Genomic DNA, 24,303 nt, shown 5'->3' on the forward strand with positions numbered 1-24,303 from the left:
TGACATCTAAGAAATAGGATTCCCTTTGGATGATAAGGCTCTCCAAAAGCTCTCATTGGCAGATGACACTGTACTGATTACATAAAGCCTTGTAACACTGCAGAGTCTCCTGGAAGAGATCTGTAACCATTCAAAGCAAGTTGGCTTGTCCATTCACAGAGGAAAGACCAAATGGATAAAAAAATGTTTATTGCCCCACTTTTGGATGGACAACTTCTAGAGCATGGGCATCAGAATGTATGTAGGGGACAGACAGCAAGTTGGATATGAGCAATAGGGTAGGCTGATTACTTTTTTTTTTTTTAAAGCAAAGCTCCTTTCATGACCCCAACTGAAAGCAAAAGTCCATTTTTAAAAATATGGACATTCTCCTGGTGGTATTTTATGGCAGTGAGATACAAAATATGACAGTCTATGGAGAAATGAATGCCCGGATTACAATTCCAAATTCTACAACAAACAAATTATGCTTACTAAACTTCATTTCTTTGTCCTTTGGGTCACCAGAAATTTTAGTTCTCTTGGTTAGTGTCATCTACATTTGACATTTAAGAAAGCTGAAAACACAGAGAGGTTAAATGATTTTAGCCACAGCCACACAACTAATTTAGTGTGGGCAGTAGAATTCAAACCCAGATGTTTCCTGTTTCTACATCTGGGCACTTAGTAGAATGTGCAGGCTTGTAGCAGGCTTGAGTCCTGATTCCTGAAACTCTCCCTAACCATCTCCAGTTGTGAAATCCTTCCCATCCAGGTTCATCTCAGATGCCATCAGCTCTATGAAGTCTTTCCCATCCCTACTACCAAGCAGGCATTGTCTTTTCTAACACTTTTACAGCACATGGTCTGCCTTGGATCACAGTTATTTTTGTAGTTGTTTCATCCTCATACTAGACTGTATGATCCTTTGAGGACAGAAGACTGGTCCTATTCATCTCAGAATTTTTTTTTTTCTTTTGACATTTTTTTTTTTTATTTAGCTTTTAACATTCATTTTCACAAAATTTTGGGTTACAAATTTTCTCCCCTTTTCTCCCCTCCCCCCCCCAAACGCCAAGCATTCTAATTGCCCCTATGACCAATCTGCTCTCTCTTCTATCATCCCTCTCTGCCCTTGTCTCTGTCTTCTCTTTTGTCCTGTAGGGCCAGATAGCTTTCTATACCCCTTTACCTGTATTTCTTATTTCCTAGTGGTAAGAACATTACAGTTGATCCTAACACTTTGAGTTCCAACTTCTTTTCCTCCCTCCCTCTCCACCCCTTCCCTTTGGAAGGCAAGCAATTCAATATAGGCCAAATCTGTGTAGTTTTGCAAATGACTTCCATAATAGTTGTGTTGTATAGGACTAACTATATTTCCCTCCATCCTATCCTGTCCCCCATTATTTCTATTCTCTTTTGATCCTATCCCTCCCCATGAGTGTGGACCTCAAATTGCACTCTCCTCCCCATGCCCTCCCTTCTATCATCCCCCCCCACTCTGCTTATCCCCTTATCCTCCACTTTCCTGTATTGTAAGATAGGTTTTCATACCAAAATGAGTAGGCATTTTATTCTTTCCTTTAGTGGAATGTGATGAGAGTAGACTTCATGTTTTTCTCTCACCTCCCCTCTTTATCCCTCCACTAATGAGTCTTTTGCTTGCTTCTTTTATGAGAGATAATTTGCCCCATTCAATTCTCCCTTTCTCCTCCCAATATCTTTCTCTCTCACTGCTTGATTTCATTTTTTTTAAGATGTGATCCCATCCTCTTCAATTCACTCTGTGCACTCTGTCTCTATGTGTGTGTGCGTGTGTGCATGTGAGTGTGTGTAATCCCACCCAGTACCCAGATACTGAAATGTTTCAAGAGTTACAAATATTGTCTTTCCATGTAGGAATGTAAACAGTTCAACTTTAGTAAGTCCCTTATGACTTCTCTTTGCTGTTCACCTTTTCATGGTTCTCTTCATTCTTGTGTTTGAAAGTCAAATTTTCTTTTCAGCTCTGGTCTTTTCATCAAGAATGCTTGAAAATCCTCTATTTCATTGAAAGACCAATTTTTCCCCTGAAGTATTATGCTCAGTTTTGCTGGGTAGGTGATTCTTGGTTTTAGTCCTAGTTCCTTTGACTTCTGGAATATCCTATTCCATGCCCTTCGATCCCTTAATGTAGAAGCTGCTAGATCTTGTGTTATCCTGACTGTATTTCCACAATACTTGAATTGTTTCTTTCTAGCTGCTTGCAATATTTTCTCTTTCACCTGGGAGTTCTGGAATTTGGCCACAATGTTCCTAGGAGTTTCTCTTTTTGGATCTCTTTCAGAGGGTGTTCTGTGGATTCCTTGAATATTTATTTTGCCCTCTGGTTCTAGAATCTCAGGGCAGTTTTCATTGATAATTTCATGAAAGATGATGTCTAGGCTCTTCTTTTGATCATGGCTTTCAGGTAGTCCCATAATTTTTAAATTGTCTCTCCTGGATCTATTTTCAAGGTCAGTTGTTTTTCCAATGAGATATTTCACATTATCTTCCATTTTTCCATTCCTCTGGCTTTGTTCTGTGATTTCTTGCTTTCTCATAAAGTCCTTAGCCTCCATCTGTGCCATTCTAATTTTGAAAGAACTATTTTCTTCAGTGAGCTTTTGAATCTCCTTTTCCATTTGGCTAATTCTGCTTTTGAAAGCATTCTTCTCCTCATTGGCTTTTTGAACCTCTTTTGCCAATTGAGTTAGCCTATTTTTCAAGGTGTTATTTTCTTCAGCATTTTTTGGGGTCTCCTTTAGCAGGGTGGTGACCTGCTGTTCATGCTTTGACTTCATGTCTCTCATTTCTCTTCCCAGCTTTTCCTCCACCTCTCTAACTTGATTTTCAAAATTCTTTTTGAGCTCTTCCATGGCCTGAGCCCATTGAGTGGGCTGAGACACAGAAGCCTTGATTTCTGTGTCTTTGCCTGATGGTAAGCATCGTTCTTCCTCATCAGAAAGGAAGGGAGGAAATGCCTGTTCACCAAGAAAGTAACCTTCTATAGTCTTATTTCTTTTCCCTTTTCTGGGCATTTTCCCAGCCAGTGACTTGACCTCTGAATATTTTCCTCACACCCACCTCACCTCCTGATCCTCCCAGCCAGTGTTTGGGGTCTGAGATTCAAATGCTGCTTCCAGCCTCAGGGCTTTGGGTGGGGGCAGGGCTGCTATTCAGTGTGAGATTAAATTCAGATGCTCAGGTGAGGGCAGGGCTGCCTCTCAGGCTCAGTTCCCTCAGGGAGTTTATGCACAGACCTTCAACAATGGATCCAGGCTCCTGCCTGCTTGGGGAGCCCTGGTCTGCAGCTGCCCCTCAGCTTCTGTCTCCCGAGGGGGCCCGAGCCATGGGGGCACCCCACTCCCCCCTCGACCCGCCAAAGGGACTCTCTCACCGACCCCCGTCACCTGTGGGTGGAGGTACTTGTGCGGCCGCTGGAGATCCCGTCCCTGAAGCCCGCTCGGATCTGTTCCTCTCGGTGCCGCGGCCACGGCAGGGCTGTACTCAGCTCCCAGTCCCGGCGCCCAGTCCTCAGCACGAAGGACCTTTTACGAGAGGTTTGCAGGTCTCTCCGGAACAGAAATCTCCCTCGCTCCAATGTTCTGTGGCCTCTGGGTGCAGAATTCGCCATGAGTTACTTCTTTGTAGTTGTTCTATGGGTTGTGGGTTCGGAGCTATGTGTATGTGCGTCTTTCTACTACGCCATCTTGGCTCCGCCTCCCATCTCAGAATTTTTTGCAACTGGTAAGCATTTATACATGTTTGTTGAATGAATAATGAACACACGAGTTAGCACTGTGCTATAACTAACTATGCTAAGTGAAGCAGAAAAAGTCTTCTTTGTCTGATCTAAGACCTATGAGAGAGGAAGCTGTTGAGAGTTAACACCTGGAGATCACATGTGAACTGAACTTTAAGATTTACAAAGCAAGTTCCTATAAGGCAGGCAGTACTACTAGTAATATTCCCATTTTACAAATGCGGAAACTGAAGCACAGAATTTTTAAGTGACTTTTCCAAGGCCACCCAGTTAGTACTTCTCATGCCTGGGAATTAAAACTGGTCTCCTGTCTTCACATTCAGTTCTTTTTTTCAATCTGCCTCTTCAATGAAAGAAAATGCTCAAATGGAAAAAATAAAAAAGTATGAATCGGAAATCAAGCTGGGCTATCACCGAATTTACAAATGGATCTTTTCCATCGTCCTTCTCCACCCAAGCCTTCTTATTTTCATATTCTTGTGCTGTTCATATTATTACCATTGCTTCAGTGAGCCTTAGCATGCTGTCATGCTTTCATTGCATTTCACTTTCCCAGACCCCCTTCTTCATCACTTAGGGCCTTCAAGTGTGGAGTTATTGGCTGAGAGAGCCAAAAGGTTCATCATAGGGCTTTAGGTCCAGGGCCTCAGGGCTCCATCTTGATTATGTTCAACTCCAGTGGAAAGAGTCCCATCAGTACATTACTGCCATTCAATCTTAATGCATTCTCCTTCATCTTTTGTTAGACAAGCAAAAAATAAAGGGGGGAAGGGGATAGAGGGAGGAGCTGATGCTTTTTAAGAGCATTCTATTGACATGCCTCCCCTGCCCATCTTCCATTTGGCTTTTCCAGCTGTGTCCGGCATGGTGATGATGATGAAGAGTCTAAAGTGACAAGGAGAAAACGTTGTATAGAGAAGAGGATGTGAGACAAAGAAGAGACTCAGATCTTGGAAGTCTGAACAAACCATTTCAATCTTCCAGGACTCAATTTCCTCATCTATAAAATGAGGGAATTTAGATGATCTCTAAAGTGCCTCTTAGCTCATCTTCTGAGCCCTTTTCTCTATTTTTAAAGTGCTAGCAACAACTATTTTTAATGGTTCAGTATATCTTGATCACTCCCTCCCCCATATTGAATACTTCTTTCTAATGAAGAACAGTTAAAGAAATTGTATCAACCAAAGCAACCACATCGGACATATTCATACAATATTCTCAAGCTACAGTCCCCCACCTCCCTCTTGGGAGGAGTAAATGTGTTTCATGAACAGCTCTTAGGACCAACATTAGCCCAAGTTGGGCTGCTTTTAAATGACGTTTTCATTTTCTCTATAATCACTGTGTATATAATTCTCCTGGATCTGCTTACTTTGCTCTGCATTATTTCATAAAGTCTTATCAAGTTTCTCTGAATTTCCAATCCTTACCATCTCTTATGGTGGAATAACCTTCCATGGTACTCTTAATATTCATAGATGATGAAGGGTCCTACCTGTCTCCTGAGAGGTAATGAACTAAATACACAGAATAAGACATGCTTTGGTGGACACAGCCAAAGTGGGGATTTCTTTTGTTTAACTGTATATACTTGTTACAAGGGTTTTACTCCTGCTTCCCAATGTGGGCAGGAAGAGAAACTAAATGCGTGTTAATTAAAAAACAAAAAAAAAATTTAAGTGATTTTATTTTTTAATTTAAAAAATTTAATTTTTTTAAAAATTAAAATTTTAAAATTTTTCTCCTCTCATTCTATACTATCCTAGTTAGTGATCTAATTTCAGCCATGGGGTCAGTGATCACCTCTATCTGGTGACATCTATGTATCCAGCCTAACTTCTTTACTGTTACTTCCATATTATTTTGTTAGTCTTTTGGACATCCCAAAAGGGATGTCATATAGACATCTCAAACTCAGCATGTTCAAAATTGAACTTATTATCTTTCCTCCCCACTTGTGAACTTTCCTATTACTCTTGAGAGTACCATCACATTCTGAGATACCAAGGCTCACAATCTCAGTATCACCTTGACTCCTTACTCTCAATCACTCCATATATCTAATTGACTGCCAAATCTTGCCATCCTTACCTTCCCCAAATCTCTTATACATGTTCCCTTCACACAGCCACTACTTTAGTCCAGGTTCTCATCACCTCTCATTTGGATTACTACCTCAAGTCTCTCCCCACTCCAATACATCCTCTACTCAACTGGCAAAAGTGGTTTTTTTTTTAAAGATAGGTCTGACCACATCACACTCTGCTCAGTAAACTGCAGGTTCCATATTACTGCCAACATCAAACATGAAATATTCCTTACACAAGACACTCATTCTCCCATCTGCATGTCTTTGCATTGGCTGTTCCCCGTGTCTGGTAGCTTTCTCTCCTCACCTTTGTACCTTCACTTCACTGGCTTCCTTCAGAATGTAGCTTAAAACTTACCTTAAGCAGGAGACTATCTCAAGTCAGGGGAATCTCAGAAGTTCTTATCCTGGGATACATGAAAGTGTGTATGTATGTATGTATGTATGTATGTATACATATATGTATGTATATATATGTATTATATTTCAATATAATTGGTTTCCTTTATAATCATATGTATTTTGTCTAATGCATTTAAAAATCATTATTTTGAGAATTGCCTGTGGTCTTCCCCAGTCTGCCCAAAGGGCTTGTGATATAAAAAAGCTTAAGAAGCCCAGCACTAGCTTTAGTGTCTTACCCTCTCGGATTACTTTCCATCTACTCTTTATCTTTCTTGAATGGATCTAAGTATTTGCATGTTGTCTCTCCAACTAGAATGTGAACTCCTTGAGGGTACGGCTGTTTTTGTCTTTCTTTGTATCCTCACTGCTTAGCATAGTACCTGGCATACTTAGTAAGCACTTAATTACTGCTCGTTGACTCCTACAATAATTCCCATATTGATGAACCCCAACTTTGTTTCCAATTCTTTACTAGCACAGAAAATACCATGAGACTTTTGTTTGTGTCTTTGACCTCCTTGGCATATATACCCAGTAGTGGAATCCTTGTGTCAAAGGTATAAATATCTTTTCTAGAATAATGCTGAATTGTTTTTCAGAACAGTTTGAGTCATTCACAACTCTACCAACAAAGCATATGTATGCCTGTTTTCTTCTAATCTTATCAACATTAACTGTTTTTGTTTGTTCATCATCTTTACCATCTAAGGTTCCTTTTGACTTGGTGGTCCTCTCTCTCTGATGGTCACTCAATAAATATTTATTAAATGACTACTATGTTCTAAAGTGCTAATCACTAAGGATACAAAGAAAGGAGAAAGATAGTTCCTGCTCTCAGGAGTTCACAGTCACAAGGGGAGATAATATACAACTATGTTTCCAATATATATATATATATATATATGTAAAATATCTATTAATATAATTAAATATATTATTAAGGAATAATAGAATAAATATATTATTATGAAATAATATAATTATTTAAAATAACTTATACATGTATATATTTGTGTATATATATATATATATATATATATATACACACACACACATACAGATAAATGTGTGTATGCGTATATGTATAAACTGGAATATACTATGTTACACAGGGTCAGCTAGGTGGTGTAGTCGATAGAGTACCCAGCCTGGAGTCAGAAAGACTCATCTTCCTGAGTTCAAATCTGGCCTTAGTTACTTATTACTGGAAGCCAGCCATGGTGAATACCTAGTGAAAATACACTGAGTTGGGAGATAGGACTATTTTGTGTGAAGAACTGCATGGAGGCCAGTGTCACCGGATCATCAGTGACCAATAGCTTAGTGTGATAGAACACATACAAAACTGGTATTATCAAGATTAGACGAGTAGAGACCAACAAGGTACATAGAACAAGTGATGGATTTAGAGCCAGAAAAGCTATAGGCAAATCTGAGCTCTGTTATTTGCTCTGAGTTTCTATAATTCTATTACAGATAATTGATGTGCATATTAATTATAATAAAATAATAATAAATAATAAAAGTGCATAATAATTGCCATTTACATAGTGGATTAAAGTGTGCTATGTGCTTTATATACACAAACTCATTTACATAAGCCTTATAACAACTTTATAGGCTGCAAGCTGTAAGTATCAGTATCCTCGTTTTGCAGATGAGATAATTCAGGCTTATAACAGTGAAGTAACCTTCCATAGTGATGCAGTTAATAAGTGTAATATGTGAGATTCAGACCCAGATCTTTAGGACTCCAAGTCCAGCACTCAAACTATAGTATGGTTGTCTGTATACAGGTAGACATAGAGTATAACCGTTGCCATGCTTGTACCAAAGGACAGTTCCTTATGAACTAACTAGATTGTTTTAGGTTTTTAATGAGTGAAGTTGGTTTGGGAGAACTGTTGTGTCCCAGAAGCTCCTTATGCCCATCTAGCTAGCCTAGAGAATAAGGCTCTAGTATACAGATCTACAACATTGATTCTTCTATGTTTAATGGGTTTGAGGTTCAAGTCTGTGGTGTCTCCTTGCCTGATCTCACTTCATAAATCTTGCCCCCAGTATCCCTTGCCAGGCATGAGCAGCCATTTTGTGGTAATGATAGCAATGATGAAGCACCCTTTCACTTCCTGGATGGGTTGGATACAAAGAGAAACAAAAGGTCCAATTCAAAGCAATGGATTTAAAGAAATCAACCATCTCTAGTCAGGACATCTCAGAAACTTTTGTAGGTTATAAACTTACCTGCTTTCCATCATATCAACAGATTCTTGTTAGATCATGCTAGGTTTGACTCCACTGGTATTAGACTGCAATCCTATGATACATGGTAGACAGCTCTTTGGATCATTATTCCAGGGGGTCTGGGAAGAGAAGACAGGAAGTCTGGCCTACCCACCCCAATAGACCTGACTTACTTCTTACACCTCCATGGAATCCCTAGTGAACCCTCTCTCCTAGAGGCCTTGAAGACACAAAAATTGCACCAGACAAACGATGACTCCCAACCAACTTGAAGCCCTTGTGCTGCTTCTTTACATTCTGTGGTCTGCTGAGGCTTAATAGACCTTAAGTCAATACTAAATAAATATAAATGGATATTGTTATCTCTCAAACTTTAACCTCACTTCACCAATTCTGTTAGTAGCCCCAGATCAACCAGTCTCCTACAATCAAAATGTTGGTACTCCCTCTGATTCATCTTCTACCTCACCTCTCATAGTCAAGCAGATTCAGTTTATTAATTGAATTGCCAAATGCATGGGGATGATTCTAAACCCACAATCCCATGCAACTATCTGACTATCCACCCTAGTAGGCTTATAGTTAATTTTTAAGAACCCAACATTTATATTCCAAGCCTTGTGACAACCATTAAGATTGGAATAAAAAAAAGGAAAAGAGTTGAGTTTCAATTCAAAAGGCTATTTGCTTATTTACCTGCCTATTTAAGTATGGGAATGTAACATCCTATTCCACCTACCCTGCAGTTTTGGGCCCCTGGGGCCTTTAGGCTGAGTTGGAAATATCCCGGGAGACACTATCAGAGCAGAGAAGAAGCCTAACCCATTTGTGCTTCCTGTTCTCCAGGCTCCCTTTGAAAGTAAAACTTAATTACATAACTGTAAATACATACGCATTAGGTATGTTATATATACCCACACACGTATGGCACTACATATTTTATGAGAATATCTTGCTGATGATGCTCATTGAAAAGACTTGCTTACAGTCAACACCATTTTTGAATACAAATTCTTGATGGATTTCATTAGCTTGAACAGGGTGGATCAATAAAAACTCCGGAAGAGATAACAGCCCTGTGAGAGACATTTGTTTACTGCTGACCAACCTTCCCTAAAAGTTTTGGTCTAAATAATAAAAACTAATAGTAGATAGCAATATATGATGCTCTAAAATTTGCAAAGCACTTTCTGCACACTATCTCATTTGATCTTTGTAACCACCTTGGGAAATACTATCCCCATTTTACAGATAAGAAAACTGAGGCAGACAGAGGTTTAAGTGACCTGCTCATGGTCACAACAGTAAATGTTTGAGTCAGGATTTGAAATGAGATCTTTCTGACTCTAAATCTAACACTACCACTTAACTGGGCAGGACCTGGGGCGCTCTTTTGGAGGTGAGCCTCCACAAAATCTAGCCCAGATTCTGTTTAACCCCCTAGAAAGAAATTGCATCCTCAAAACACATTTTGGGATTCTCTAAAAACAATGACACCTGCTACAACAACAGGAGGTTTGTGGAGTCATTCTCTTCCAGGGATCTCTCCAGTATACACACAAATGAAGTTGAACAAAGATAAAAGTTAAGTGAAGAGGACAAGGTCATTGTCCTCCATCTTCCTAGTATCCATCTCTGCCTTTCTTTGGGATACCTGCCATCCAACATCAAAAATTCTTGCTTTGGGGCCATTTTCACTTTCTTGTTTTGCCATAGTAGCCCAGAATGTAAGAGCCTGCTTTTCCTGCTTTCTCTTCCTTGGAAGAACAGAGAACAGAACCCAAGAGCCAGTAAAAAAATGAAGAAATACTGTAATACCTCCACTGACTTCCCAAAACATCCCTAATCCCCAGATGATTCTCCATGGGTTTGTGGAAACCAGACACCAGACAACAGCCTGGTAATGGTGAGGAGGGGGTCACTTTGATAAGCCCTTTGTTTCTAAAAGTCTCCAGATCTGATTATTGTCACTAAAAGTATTGCTATATTTTACTTAACTGAATTAGGAAGCCATTTTTGATGGAAACAGCAAAGTGCTAATAGCTGGTCGTTATGACACTTTCAGCAAAGACGCCACAGCCTGACAGACAGCAACCGACTTGGATTTTCTGGTAAGTGGCTAAGTGCAGACCCTCACTGACTGGAGAGCCCAAGAAGGAGGGGAGAAGAAAAAAATCATTACTGATGATTATGTTATATGTTATCCTTTAAATAGAAGTATAAACATCACCATTCTCATAATAGCCACCAGAAATTTCAAGTGTTACATTTAAGGATCCTGGATTTATCGATAAATGTAAATTATGCAAGAAAATGGTAGAAAAATGCAATATATGATAGAATCATAGATTTAGAGCTGAAAGGGGTCTTCTAAGTCTCTCATTTTACAGATGAAGAACTGAGGCCCAATACTAAATAAATATAAATGGATATTGTTATTCCCCCCAGAAGCAATCAGTGGCTTGTCCAAAGCCACATGAGTAAGTGGAATGTCACCATAGATTTCAAACATTTAGCGCCTGTCAAACACCTAGAGGGAAAACAACCTTCATGGCCAGAATTATACAGCAGAAGCCTGACATTCTTCATAAATGAACAAATAATAGACGTTTGTAACAAAGCATGATCACAGTTAAAACAAAGGCCCAGTATAACCCAGATATAACAATGATCCACAAAAATATAAAAATGATATTTTTAATAGATGCCACCATGCCAAAGACTCATAACATTCAAATTACATGGAATGAAAAGCTCTCAAAATATAGAGATCTAACAGAAGGAATCAAAGTGACATGAGAACAATATGAAGGATAAAGCCTCACCATCTTGTCTGCAACTGGAATTGCCCTAGAGAGGTTTTCAGGGAGTCTAATGAAAGATAAACCTGCATCCCAATATATTCTTTCATTTCATCTATCTGGGCAATATTTTCATAAACAAACAAAACTCCTACCCTATTAAACATAAAAGAATAATAGTAGGGTTGGAACAAACCAGGACTGTTTATTTCTGAGCTCCAACAAACACAGAGAAGAGAAAAATGAAATGACAGAAAGAAACATAATACTAACAAATGAGTTTTATGAATTGCATAGTCCTATCTGTCTGTCTATCTATCTGTCTATCTATCTATCTGTCTATCTGTCTCTATCTATCATGTCATTCTTAACTCACAAAAACTCTGAGGAAAGCACTACAGTTTTGAGGATATGACAGATAGGAGGAACAGTGGATAAAGTATTGCACTGGAAGCTGGGAAGACCTGAGTTCAAATCATGCTCCAGACACTCACTAGCTATGACACTGGGCAAGTCACTTAACCTCTGCCTGCCTCAGTTTCCTCATCTTCAAAATGCAGATTATAATAGTATATACCTCAAGAGGTGTTATGAGTTGAATGAGATATTTGTAAAGTTATTTGCAGATCTTAAAGAATTTATAAATGCTATTAGTAGTAGTATTTCCATTTTACAGATGAGAAAACTGAGGCTGAGAGAAATTAATTGACTTGTCCAAGATAACATTACCAAATGTCTAAGGTAGCATTTGAAACCAGGTTCTTGACTCCGAGACCATCTACTCTGCCTCACAGTCTTTAACATTAGTTAGAAATACAGATCAACTTGCTTTCTTTCTCCAGTGAACTTTTAAAACAATTAGCAGTATGGAAAAAGCAGAAAGTCCTCTTAGCTGGGAGTCGGAGTCAGGAGTCATACTAACTTAAGGTAGGATGTTGGGCAAATCACCTAACTGCATGTGTCTCAGTTTCTCTGAGCCTGTACATGCCTCCCAACCTCCAACAGCTACAAATACCAGATTCTCTCTCTTGCTTTCCTGTATGTGATCAAAATATCACCAAGATCTCTTACTATTGATACCCAACTACCCTCTATGTCCCAACTCTCTGTTAAGTAGCTTGCCTTGAAAGCCACTGGTTTGAGAGAAACCAGGAATTTCATTTCTTGTCCAATTGTGAACTTTCAATGAAGCTAAGTCATTCGTTATGGATGGAACTTCTCCCAAATGGCCCCAAAATTTCCTGTGGGACTCTTCATCTGTCATGTTCTCTCATTCTTTTAACTTGCTTCTCTACCCATACTCTCAAGCTTAAACAGTCAAGTAAGGGACTGAATGGAGGAGTACTATTTAAGGGAAAGCAACTCACTTTCCTTTCTTGGACTTGAGCTGTAAAATGGGGTAAAAGTTACCTTACTGGTTGTTTTGAAGGAGAGGGTGGGGGATGTATGGAAGGAAGGAGGGGGAAAGAGAGAAAAAGAGAGAAGGAAGGAGAAAGACAAGGATGGAGGGAGAGAGGAAAGGAAAAGAGGAAGGGATGGAGAGAGAGAGAAAGAAAGAGAGAGGGTGAGAGAAAAAGGAGAAAGATAAGGATGGAGAGAGAAAGGGAGGGAAAGAAAGGAAGGCATGGAGAGAGAGAGAGAATGTATACAAAGTATTTTTAAAAGATGTAGATGTGCCTATCGGACATGATTATTATAGCCACCAGAAAAATGCACTGAATAGTGAAACAGGAATAATTCTTTAGGCTTTCTGACATCCTGGATAGGAGTCAATATGGTGTAGCGCAATAGGTTTTAAAGGAATATAGAAACATCCAGGGGTTTCCAAGGTAAAAATTATTTTCATAATAATACTAAGACTTTTTAAAATTTTTGAGATGGTTATTAATTTCTGAGATGGTAAATATCAATAGATATGTCACGTCAAAAATTCTTTGGAGTCCTCAATAATTTTTAAGATTATAAAGGAGTTTTGAGACCAAAAAGTTTGAGAGCCTTTGGTGTAGAGACTACAGGGAATGGCTTAGATTCATGAAGACCTGGGTTTGAATCCCTCTTCTGACACTCAGTAGCTGTGTGACCCTGGACAAGTCACTTCTTCACTCCCAGTTTCAGTTTCTTCATCAACAAAATGGGTTTTTTTTAATCAGAGACCTCTAAGGTTCTTTCCAGTTCTAAAGGTATGATCCTGAGTTGACCATAAGATTATCCAACCCTTTTTGGTAACTTTCAGACAAGCATCTTTCTGATGAATTCCATTTCTTGGGTGTCTGAAAAGAGGGAAGGAAATGGCCTCGAGAGTAAATACCAGCATTCTGGTCCCTGAAAAGAGACACTTTCCACTATAAATTAATCACCTGCAGTTCTGGTTAATCAATCAGCCTCCTGTTTGGACCCAGTTGAATTGACAAAATTGAATTCCTGTAACTGCTGAGTTGAGATCAAACCAATCTCAGACCAGTGGTGACACTGAGATCTAGTCATCCTAAACCTTGCTTGAAATAGCCCGCTGACTTCTAATTTTAATTCAATTGAGCATTTATTTAGCACATACTCTGAGCAGGGCACTATTCCAGAATAGGGGAAAGGGACAAAAATATGTAAAATAACATTTAAGTTCCCAACTACAATGATCTGACTATCTAGCAGGGGAGATAAAATATTATGCAGATAAATATAAAACTAAATAGAATTTCATAATTTCAGAACTGGCATGGACCTCAGCAACTACCTTGCCAAAGAATCTTCACAACACCTCCATTATGTGATCACATAGATCCTGCTTGAAAACCCCTAATATGGGAGCCTGTCACTATCTCCCAAGTAGATCATTTTATAAAGTTCTAATCTTTGCAAGGTCTTTCCTTGCTTGGAACCAACCTATCTATTACTCTGAGTTTTCCTTTCTGGAATCAAGCAAAATACAGTTATCCTTCCACATCAAAGGGGTTAGTGATATGATGCTCCTGTGATATGGAAAATCCATGTAAATTTTTTGGCCCTCCTTACATACCAGAGAAGCCATCTGAATTTTTCTTTTACTTTTGTGGGGTATTTACAGTACCTTTTAGTAAAATTTGGGTTGACATTATACAATAATATACATATATTTTATATATTTTTGAGTTTGTAAACTTTTTCTGTGTTGTCTGCTGGCCTCTGTGTGTCTTCTGCAGCTTCCACAAAACTCCCCCCAAATTCCCATTTAATTTCCTATGCCAACATACGATATATCAAAACTGTGATGGGGAAAATCGCATTGTGGGAGGGATAATTGTAAGCCCAATCCCCTTCCCCATAAGAGCTATCCAAATACCTTAAGATACTTCTCATATCTCCCCTGCATCTCTTTCTCTAGTTAAAAAAAAAATTCCCTACAACCAACCTACACGGGGCATGGACTTTAATTTTCTCATATTTCTGGTCACCTTTTGCTTGACACACTCCAATTTTTCAGTATTCTTCCTAAAATGTGGTGCCTTTAGGTGAACATGATATTCCAAATGGTATCTGATCATAGTTGAGGGTCAACTTGGTGTTTTAGACCAAGGGTTATTAAGCATTTCTTTTGCCATGGACCTCTTTGGCAATTTGGTGAAGCCTATAGACCACTTCTCAGAATAAAGTTTTTAAATTCATAAGATAAAATAAATAGGATTGTAAAAGAAACCAATTGGACTGAAATATAGTTATGAAATTTTATTTTTTAAGCTCATAGATTCTAGATTAAGAAACCTTGCCCTCGACACCAGGTCCTATGAATATAACCTCAAATCATGTGACCTTTTTTTGTTTCAATCACATACTGTTAACTCATATTAAGTTTGTAGTCCATTAGAACTACCTTATTCTTTTCATGGAAACTGTTATCTAGGCAAATCTCCCCTATCCTATATGTAAAAGAGATATAAACAAAATAGTATGATAGTTCTGAGGAAAAAGATGTTATTTCTGTAGAGAGGGAACAGCAAAAAGTTTTATGGGAAGAGATAGTTTTATAATCAGAGTCTTGAAGGAAAAGTAGAATCTAAAAATGGATAGAAATATGGGGATCAGGGCTTCTCAAGTACAGGGGACAGCATAAATAAAGATACAAAGGCCAGCGAGAAGACTCAATGCTCAAAGTATTGCTCAAGGGCAGTACTCACAAGGTCCATCTGCTGGTCCATAGTTGAGAAAAAGGACTCCAATACCGATCAGGATACCAGTTCTCCAGGCTACCTTATAGAAGAGCTGCACATTTCTCATCCTTTTCTTCCACATAACATGAAATGCAAGACCCACTGAAGTGCCAAGGATGAAAACAAACCTAGGATTAGGAGGGACACCTGTTAGAGTACAGCTTTATTTATCAGAATGTACCTATGGGCCATCCTATGGTGTCTCCCAAAAGCCAACAGCCTTCTGTCTCCTGGCAAAGCAGAGCACATGCCAAGAGTACTACCCCATGGGACTCAAGGCTGCTCAGAGAGAACAAAGGATGCTTGCTGCACCTTCTCTCAGATAACATTTCCTGTCACTTTAGTGCAAAGAACGCGAGACAAGGAGTTGGGGGACCTGAGTTCTAGTCTTAGCTCTGATACTTACTAACCATATGACCTTGGGCAAATCATTCAGCCCTTAAAAGTCTGAGATTTCTCATCTGTAAAGTAAGATTAGAGGGTGAGTTCTAAGATTCCTTCCTGTTCTTACATTCTAAGATTCTCTTACTCAAAAATTCTATTATTTTAAGATGTTTTATTATTTTAAGTTCTGCCATTCTGTGATTCTAGGATCCTGAGACATACAAAGTCTGGGAGTTTTTGCCTTTGCTTCATTACATTTTTTGGATGGACCCAGCCCTTAGGCATTTATCAGTCAACCCTGTAGGAGGATGGGTGAGAAAATCTCAGACATTCCAGTGTATCAATTAATGGGCCAACTCAGCTCTCACAAGGGAGGGAAGTTATGTTAATGCTTTAAGAACTTGAAAGCACAGACCTGCAAGGGGCATAGTTTCTTCCCTTACCCAGTGATAATTTTATTTATTTTTTACTTTTGCCCCCTCTCCAACACCCTTTCCTATTTTCTAGTTTCCAGCATTTTCTACATCTTCCTAAGTCTGATACAGTATCAGAATGTTAGACCTGGGAGGGATCTTTCAAGATAATCCAATCCAACTCCTTCATTTTGTAAAGCATCGTGTTTTTCACATAGAAAATGCTCAATAAATGCTTTTAAATCATTTATTCATTTTCCAGATGAAGGAACTCACTTCCTTCTGAGGCAATCCATCCCACTTTGTGCCATTCTGATAAATAGGAACTTTTTCCTTATTTTGAGACTAAATCTGGTTCTCTGGAGTCTATTGTTCCAAGCTCTGGTACTTGGAAGCAACCAAAACAAATTTAATCCTTCCACATGACTTAAAGACAACTAATATTCCCCTTCCCCACCCCCCACACACACTCCTCTCCTCCAAGCAAAATGCTTCCAATTTCTCCACTAACATAGAGGCTAAGTAGTTTTGCCTGAAGTCTTATAACATATTAATGGCACAGATATGACCAGATACTGTCCATGATATCAAGCTTCCTGCCAGCAAAAATGAATCGGTGCGTTCGTGGAGGACATCCCAGTACTTAGAGGTTTTCAAGACAGAGAGTTGAGGTTTTAGGAGTTAGCATGTATTGAGGCACAGCATTCAAAGTGAGTTCAAATAAAGGAGAGATAAGATACCATAACCTAGTGTTCTACAGAGGAAATTAAGCCACATGAGATGTGAAACTCTCAAGCATGAAATTCTGAAGATTAAAACAAAAATTATTATCATGAGAAAAAAAGGGAGCTATTGAAAGAAATCATTGTGGATGCATATGGAACTCAACAACAAACTTGGATTTTAAAGATATGTGTACAAGAAGGAAAGGCAAACATAAAAAGAGCAGTAGGGACCTATCAGAATATTGGAGGTCTACTAGAACTCAGCATAATCTGAGGCTGGTAATGAATTCTAAGGTTAACCAGAGGAATTTTTTTTATTTGAATTGGAAGCAAGAGGAAGATCAAAGAAAGAATAAATTCCACCACTCCGGATAGATGAGAAAATGACAATGTGTGATAGAGAGAAGACAAAGCTACTAAACTGTCATTACACTTCTATAGTTCAACCTAGGAAAATTACCTTCAGGTTGGGAAGGAGAGAACAGAAACGGTTAATAGAGAATTGAAATTGGTGATACAAAGGGTGGTGGTAAGAGAACAATGAGCTGCCCTCCATACAGGAGTATGCTGGAGTCAGCTCAAACTGCCTCTTAAGAGCTGATCATTAAGCTTTCTATAGAAGCCTTTACATCATGGAAATCAGCATATGCTACAAATCAGGACTAGTTTTATTGCTTTGTTGGTTGTGTAGACTTAAGAAAGTGGTGGAGAAAATATTAATAATACATATTAAGCTTAAAAGTGTGTCATGGATGCAAATTTTCCCCCAGAAAATTAGTTAAACATTCACCAGCATTTTTCTGCCTTGGGGGATGAGTTTGAGTTACCAAACCTAGACAAGCTACATCTCTGGGTTCTGAAAAAACATGGGAATGTGATGGCTGGGCAGTGGTCAGTGTTCTTTGGAACCTCTTGGAGAATAGAAAAAATATTGTGAAAAAGGTGGATAATTCTGGTCCCAATTTTGAAAAATGTGAAGAGGAAAGAGTCTGTGAGCAGCGATTTGGGCTTGACTTTAATTCTTTACAAAATCCTGGAATTTGTTTTTAAAGGATGGTTTCTAAGCAATTAGAAAGGGAGATGGTAATCACTAAGGGCCAGTGTGACTTCATTAAGAAGCCACTTCATTTCGACAGGTTTAGTAGATGTGGAAGATACAATAGACATAGTTTATTTAGATTTCATTTTACAAAAGACCTGACAAAATCTCTCATTGCAATTCTTATGGGCAAGGCAGAAAACTATTGCCTACATGATAGTATAATTGGGTAAATTCAGAATTAACTGAATGGCAGAATGATCATTAATGCACAAATGTCATTTTGAAAAGAGGTCTCTAGTGGAGTGTCCCAGGCATATGACCTTGGCCCTGTACTGTTGAACAGTGGCCAAGTGGTAATGCTTTAGAACTATCTTGGTAGATAATAAAAAAAAAAAAACTTGGAGAGCGAGGGAATATATTGACAAAGTCAGAACCCTATTCCTCCCAAAAAGAATCTACATAGGTTAAAACAATAGATCAAAGCTAATTATAATAATAACTCAAATTTATATAGTACCTCAAGATTTCGAAAAAATTCTTTATATATTATTTCATTTGAACCTCACAGCAATCTTGGAAGCCAGGCGCTATAGATATTATTATAACCATTTTACAGATGAAGAAACTGAAGCTCAGTGAGGTACAGTGACTTTCTCATAGTCACCCAATCAGTATTTTTAAAATAATATTTTATTTTCATCAGTTATAAGTAAAGACAATTTTTACATTCATTTAAAAAAAATTTGAGTTCCAAATGTTCTCTTTCCCTCCCTTACTCCCCCCCTCCCTGAGATGGTAAGCAATTTGATATGGATTATACATGCTCATATTGCCATTATTAGTCATGCTGTGAAAGAGGACATAGACTCACAGAAGAAAAACAAAACAAAGGAAAGGCAGAAAGTGAAAGATAGCATGCTTTGACCTCCATCAGTTCTTTCTCTGGAGGTATACAGCATTTTTCATCATGAGTCCTTTGGAATTCTCTTGGATCACCATGTTGCCGAGAATAGCTAAGTTGTTCATAGGTTATCATTGTACAGTATGGCTGTTACTGTGTACAACATTTTCCTGGTTCTGCTCAATTCACTTTGCATCAGTTCATATAAATCTTTACAGGTCTTTTTTTCTGAAATCAGCCTGCTTATCATTTCTTTTGGTGCAGTAATATTCTATTGCAATCATATACCACAATTTGTTCAGCCTTCCCTCAATTGATGGACACTCCCTAATTTCCAGTTCTTTGCCACTACAAAAAGAGCTGCTATAGATATTTTTGTACAGATAGGTGGCCCCCACCCATCCCCTTTAAAAAATTCTCTTTGGCATACAGACCAAGTACTGGTACTTTTGGATCAAAGGGTATAAATAGTGACATAGCCCTTGGGCATAGTTCCAAATTGTCTCTAGAATGGTTAGATCATGAACTAGCATTATAGGTAGGGTTTCCTAACCCCAAGTCCAGCATTCCACATATTATGAAATGTAAGTCTCATATTTAAAAAAATCAACAAAATAGAATAGGTATAGTTAACACAAAAAAAAGCTATGAGAGATCTGGAATTTTAAACAGAATATAAATTTAGTGAGTTAAATTGTGACATGGCCATCAAAAAAGTTAATTTGACCTTGGGTTGTATAAAGAGTGGCATAGTGACCCAGCTAAGAGGTAAGACAACCCCGCTATATTCCACGCTGTACAGATCACATCTTGAGTACTTCAGCTTGTAGCACCACACTGTACTATGGGATATTGGCAAGTTAAGGCTTATACCAAAGAAGGGAACCAGAATGATGGACTTTAACATATGAGAATTACTTGTAAGAACGAAAATCTTTAGCCTGGCAAAGACATGACTTGGGGTGGGGAAAGGGGAAAGAGAAATCATAATTTTCCATCATTATTTTAAAGGCTGTCATGTGAAAGAGGGATTATACTTATCCTACTTTTCACAGAAGGCAGAACTACTGGCAATCAGAAGAAGATATAGAAAGGTGAATTTTACTTCAATTTAAGGCAAAATGTCTCTGCAATTAGATCTATCCAAAAGTGGAAGGACTCCCTCCAGAGATAGGGCTACCATCTCCCCGAAGGAGTTTAAGCAGAGTTTGGATGATCACTTATCAAGGAGATTGTACACATTACCCTTATTCCAGTATGGTTTGAACTAGATGGCTTTGGAGATGTGCCCCAGCCTTAATTCTGAGGTTCTGCGATTTCAAGAATCAGGCTCAGCAAAGTGTTCTATTTTCCCTCCCCCCTCCACCTACCCATCTGCTTTCCTTTCTTTTATTTCCCTCTTCCTTTGTTTTTCTCCATCTCTTTGGTCCTCTCTTTCTTTCTCTGTCTCTGTCTGTCTCTCTCTCCCTCAAAGGTTACCCTTTAGAGGGTAGTTTATTTCGACCTCTTTACTTTAAGTAAGCAAGTTTTAATCTATCTTGTACACTCCTGAAATCTATGTCTTGATGTTAATGGGTTGTAAAGTGGGTAATAATTTTCTTAGTGACCTCTTCAATCAGATTAGATCATATTATTGACCACGCTGTTTGTTTTATAACCACAGTCACATTGGGGAGCAACAGCATCTTCAAGTTGCACGTTTGTAAGTGCCCATTAAGGGGAAGGATGACAGGTTGGCATTTTTGGCATATGTTTGTTTTGTGGTGTTGTTCTTGTTTCAATCATTTTTCCTGCCTTGCCTGCTGCTCCTCCTTTCCCTCTAATTCCCACATCCCTGACTGGTGGTTTTCCCATCTGCTTCTTGAAGACATCCTTTCACATGCTTCTGGATCCTCAAGGGGTTGTCAAGAACATCTGTGTAGTGGGAGGAGGGAGCCAGGCCAAATTTCGCAAGGGGTTTCAAACTGAAAGGTGGGGCCCAGATTATACTTTTTTTATCCCTGGGATCCAGGAACCTCTAATTTTGGGCAATGACACTTGGGCCTGGCCAGGTCTCTTTCATCACAGGGATGAGTCAGCTTGAAGACTCAGTGCAATCAGTATTCAAAATGGCCTTAGCAAAATATATGCCTTGCAATAGCATATTGTTGATGGAGTTATGAATTGGTCCAACCATTCTGTAAAATGGCTTGGAATCATACTAGAAAGCTCATTAAATTATAAATACTCTTTACTGCAAAGACACCACTACTGCATATATAACCTCAAGGACATCAAAGACAAAAATAAAGGCCCATAGATACAAAAAACATGGCATTACATTTGGGGGCGGGGGGCAGAACAGAAACAAATTGTTCATCAGTTGGGGAATGCCTAGACACTTTGTGGCTTATAAATGTAATGGAATATCACTATCCCATAAGAAATTATGAACTTAAATATGAAGAATTCAGAAAAACTTGGATGAAGCTGTATGAACTGATACAAAGCAAAATAAGAAGAAACAAGACAACAAAGACCATGTGGAACACCATAAGGCAAAGGAAAACAACACTGGAAGCCATCAGGACTCTGCTCAATGGAATAACCATTCTTAACTCCTGAAGACAGACTGTGAAACACACCTCCCTCTTTTCTTGCAAAATCTGGGCTACACATTAGCCTATGCCCAGATTTCCTTCACAAAATTGGGTTATGTGACCAGGCAGGTCCAATGGGACCACCACCTCTGCATTCTGAATACTATACTTTTCTCAAGGCAGCCTGAGAGAGCTGCCATGTTGTATCTGCCATGTTACCCCACTCAGCTCAGCTTCTAAATTTAACTGGTGCCTCCTAGGCCTGTCCTCCAAGCAACAGAGCTTCTGTCTTATCTCCTCCTTGCTCCTGGTGATTTCTGGAAGCTGCTTCTAGTGACTTCTCCCTCTAGTTTTGCATCCTTCATTTAGAAGGACTATTATGGGCACTATGAATCCTTTTCCTTACCTTGACATGCCTAGGGACCTTTCCCTCTCAGACTTGCTGACCAAAGGACCAGGGCATTCTCCCTTTTACCCCTTAGAATTGTTCCGACTATGAGTTTGCTGGGAGCCTTAGTAGTGCTGATTTATTCTGCAGATAGAATTAGGGAATTGGAACAGGGAAGACGGATTTGAATTCTGCTTCAGATACTTCTTAGCTACATGACTGGACGTTTAACCTCTCTGAAATCTTCTTTCCTCATCTGTAAAATGAAACTAATAATTATACCTGTCTCTCAGCGTTGTTGTAAAGATCAACTGCTACGTCTTTTATAAAGCACTTTGCAAACCTCAGTGACCCATATAAATGCCAGCCATTATTCTTCTAATTCAGCCTAAATCAGGGATTCCAAACCTGTTCCCATATGACTCCTTTTTAATGTAAAAAATGTCATAGACCCCAGCATTAATAGTTTCATGCATATCCATTGATCAAGAAAATACATAATGATAAAAAGCTACAAGAAATGTAGTAATGCTTTTAAGTGAATTTGTATTTTTCTAATGAGAGCTTCTATATGCATTTGAAAAATGGCATTTTTCATATATGAGACGTTATTTATTGAGTTTATAAGAGGAATGCTTGTTTATTTATTATTCTGAGCCATTTAATGAGATGGACTCTTGCAATAACTCCTGAGGAGCTTGGGAGTCACTGTTCTAGATGAATACACATGACACAGAAAAAAAAAATATCTGTAGATCAGAGCAGCCTCTGAGTATTTCCTAATGTCCACTTTGGGCAAACACCAGACACACTTATCTCATTTGGCCCTCAGTGAGCAGTTCCACTGCCCCAGGGCCCATCATTTGGTGATAAACAGCTCTGTTTTCAGGGTTGAAATACCCTCTAACTTCATTAACTAAACTACCCTCTAAACATGAGATTGTGTTAATTCAAAGGGAAAAGCTACTGGGAACTGAGATGGTTTCTCCCTACTGGATGCTGCTGCCAATGTTCTCAAATTATGAGGCCTGACACCATGGCAATCCATCCTATTCACTTGCCTCTGTCTCTTGAACTGAGAAAGAATCATAGCATCCAAACTAAGTGCCCAAATCTCTGGAATCTGAGGGTTCTGGGACAGACATTGGTGAGCAACTAGACAGGTCTACATACTGCTGTCTCCAATCTCTAAGGTTAGAAATTATCCCTTCCTTAAAGCTAGAAATGATTTCTCCTGACTCCAATATTAAAATTTTTATTATCCTTTCTATATAACACCATTCTGGGCTTTATTTCTTGACTTGTCAAATGAAGAGACAGACTGTATCTCTAACTCTCTACTATTCTATCCTCTGACCTGTCACAATGGATGTTAAATTAAACTGGTCGATTAATGAATAAAGATATTTATTCATGAAATAATTTTTCTAAGAAACAGTATAGCCTTGTTAGTTTACTCCCCAAATCAGCGTGTATGTATTTTGTATATATACTGCTAGAAAGGCAGTAAAGCGGAATATTAGCTAATGAAATTTTTCTAAAAAGCCTCAAAGCCAAGAAGACTTATGTTTGAGTCCTGCCTCTGAAACTTACTGCCTGTGAGGCCCTGGACAAGTTACTTACATTTTCAGAGTTTGAAGCAAATCTGTAAGATACTAAGTTTCACAGAATGTTGTTGAGTAGTTTTTTAGTCATGTCTGACTCTGTGAGCATATTTGAGGTTTTCTTGGCAGAGATACTGAGGTGGTTTGCCATTTCCTTCTACAGGTTATTTTACAGATGGGGAAACTGAGGCAAACAGGTTTAGGTGACTTGCCCAAAGTTACTGACCAACACTGGTAGAGGGAGTTTCCTCACCTGGAAATTCTCTCTTCTAATGAAATCATAGGTCCAGTCTCTCATTCCCTCTGTGTATGTGTGTGTGTGTGTGTGTGCTCCTCTCTGTTTCTTTCTCTCCCCTACTTCCTCTTACCCACATATTTAGATACATAAACATATATCTATGTATATGTATGTATAACCTTGTGATCTAATGCTATATAAATGTAAGCTTTTTTTTACTCTAAGACCTAAAGTGTAGGTATTATTCTTCCCCATTTTACAGATAATATTGAGGTTGAGAGAAGTTAAACCAAGGTCTTCAGACTCCAAGAACAATATTCTCTCCATTATCCCATGCTATTACTCCCAAAGAAAAGTAGAAAAGTATTCTGTCTCATCCTAATACACACACTCCAAGCAATGAATAAAGGTGCAACATGTAATTTACATACGTGAATTCTTGATTCTCTACAATACTTAGGATAAATAAATACCTCATTCAATAGCAGTTAAATAGCAATGTTTATGTAAGGAAGTTGGCTTCTCTCCTTGGTCAATTTCATCACC

At 38.7% G+C, this 24,303-nt stretch overlaps 1 protein-coding gene across 1 annotated transcript in view; it reads right to left on the minus strand.

Moving 5' to 3' along the window:
- LOC140517108 (heparan-alpha-glucosaminide N-acetyltransferase-like) overlaps positions 1 to 15,624 on the minus strand; it is a 125,204-nt gene extending 109,580 nt beyond the window's left edge. The window contains exon 1 of the mRNA XM_072628018.1: positions 15,451 to 15,624. Within this exon, the coding sequence (XP_072484119.1) occupies positions 15,451 to 15,565 (115 nt within the window). The 5' untranslated portion in view covers positions 15,566 to 15,624. The remainder of the gene's footprint in view (positions 1 to 15,450) is intronic.
- Positions 15,625 to 24,303: the final 8,679 nt, after the last annotated feature.

The sequence above is a fragment of the Notamacropus eugenii genome, chromosome 1 (genome assembly GCF_028372415.1).
Source record: "Notamacropus eugenii isolate mMacEug1 chromosome 1, mMacEug1.pri_v2, whole genome shotgun sequence".
Taxonomy (NCBI): domain Eukaryota; kingdom Metazoa; phylum Chordata; class Mammalia; order Diprotodontia; family Macropodidae; genus Notamacropus; species Notamacropus eugenii.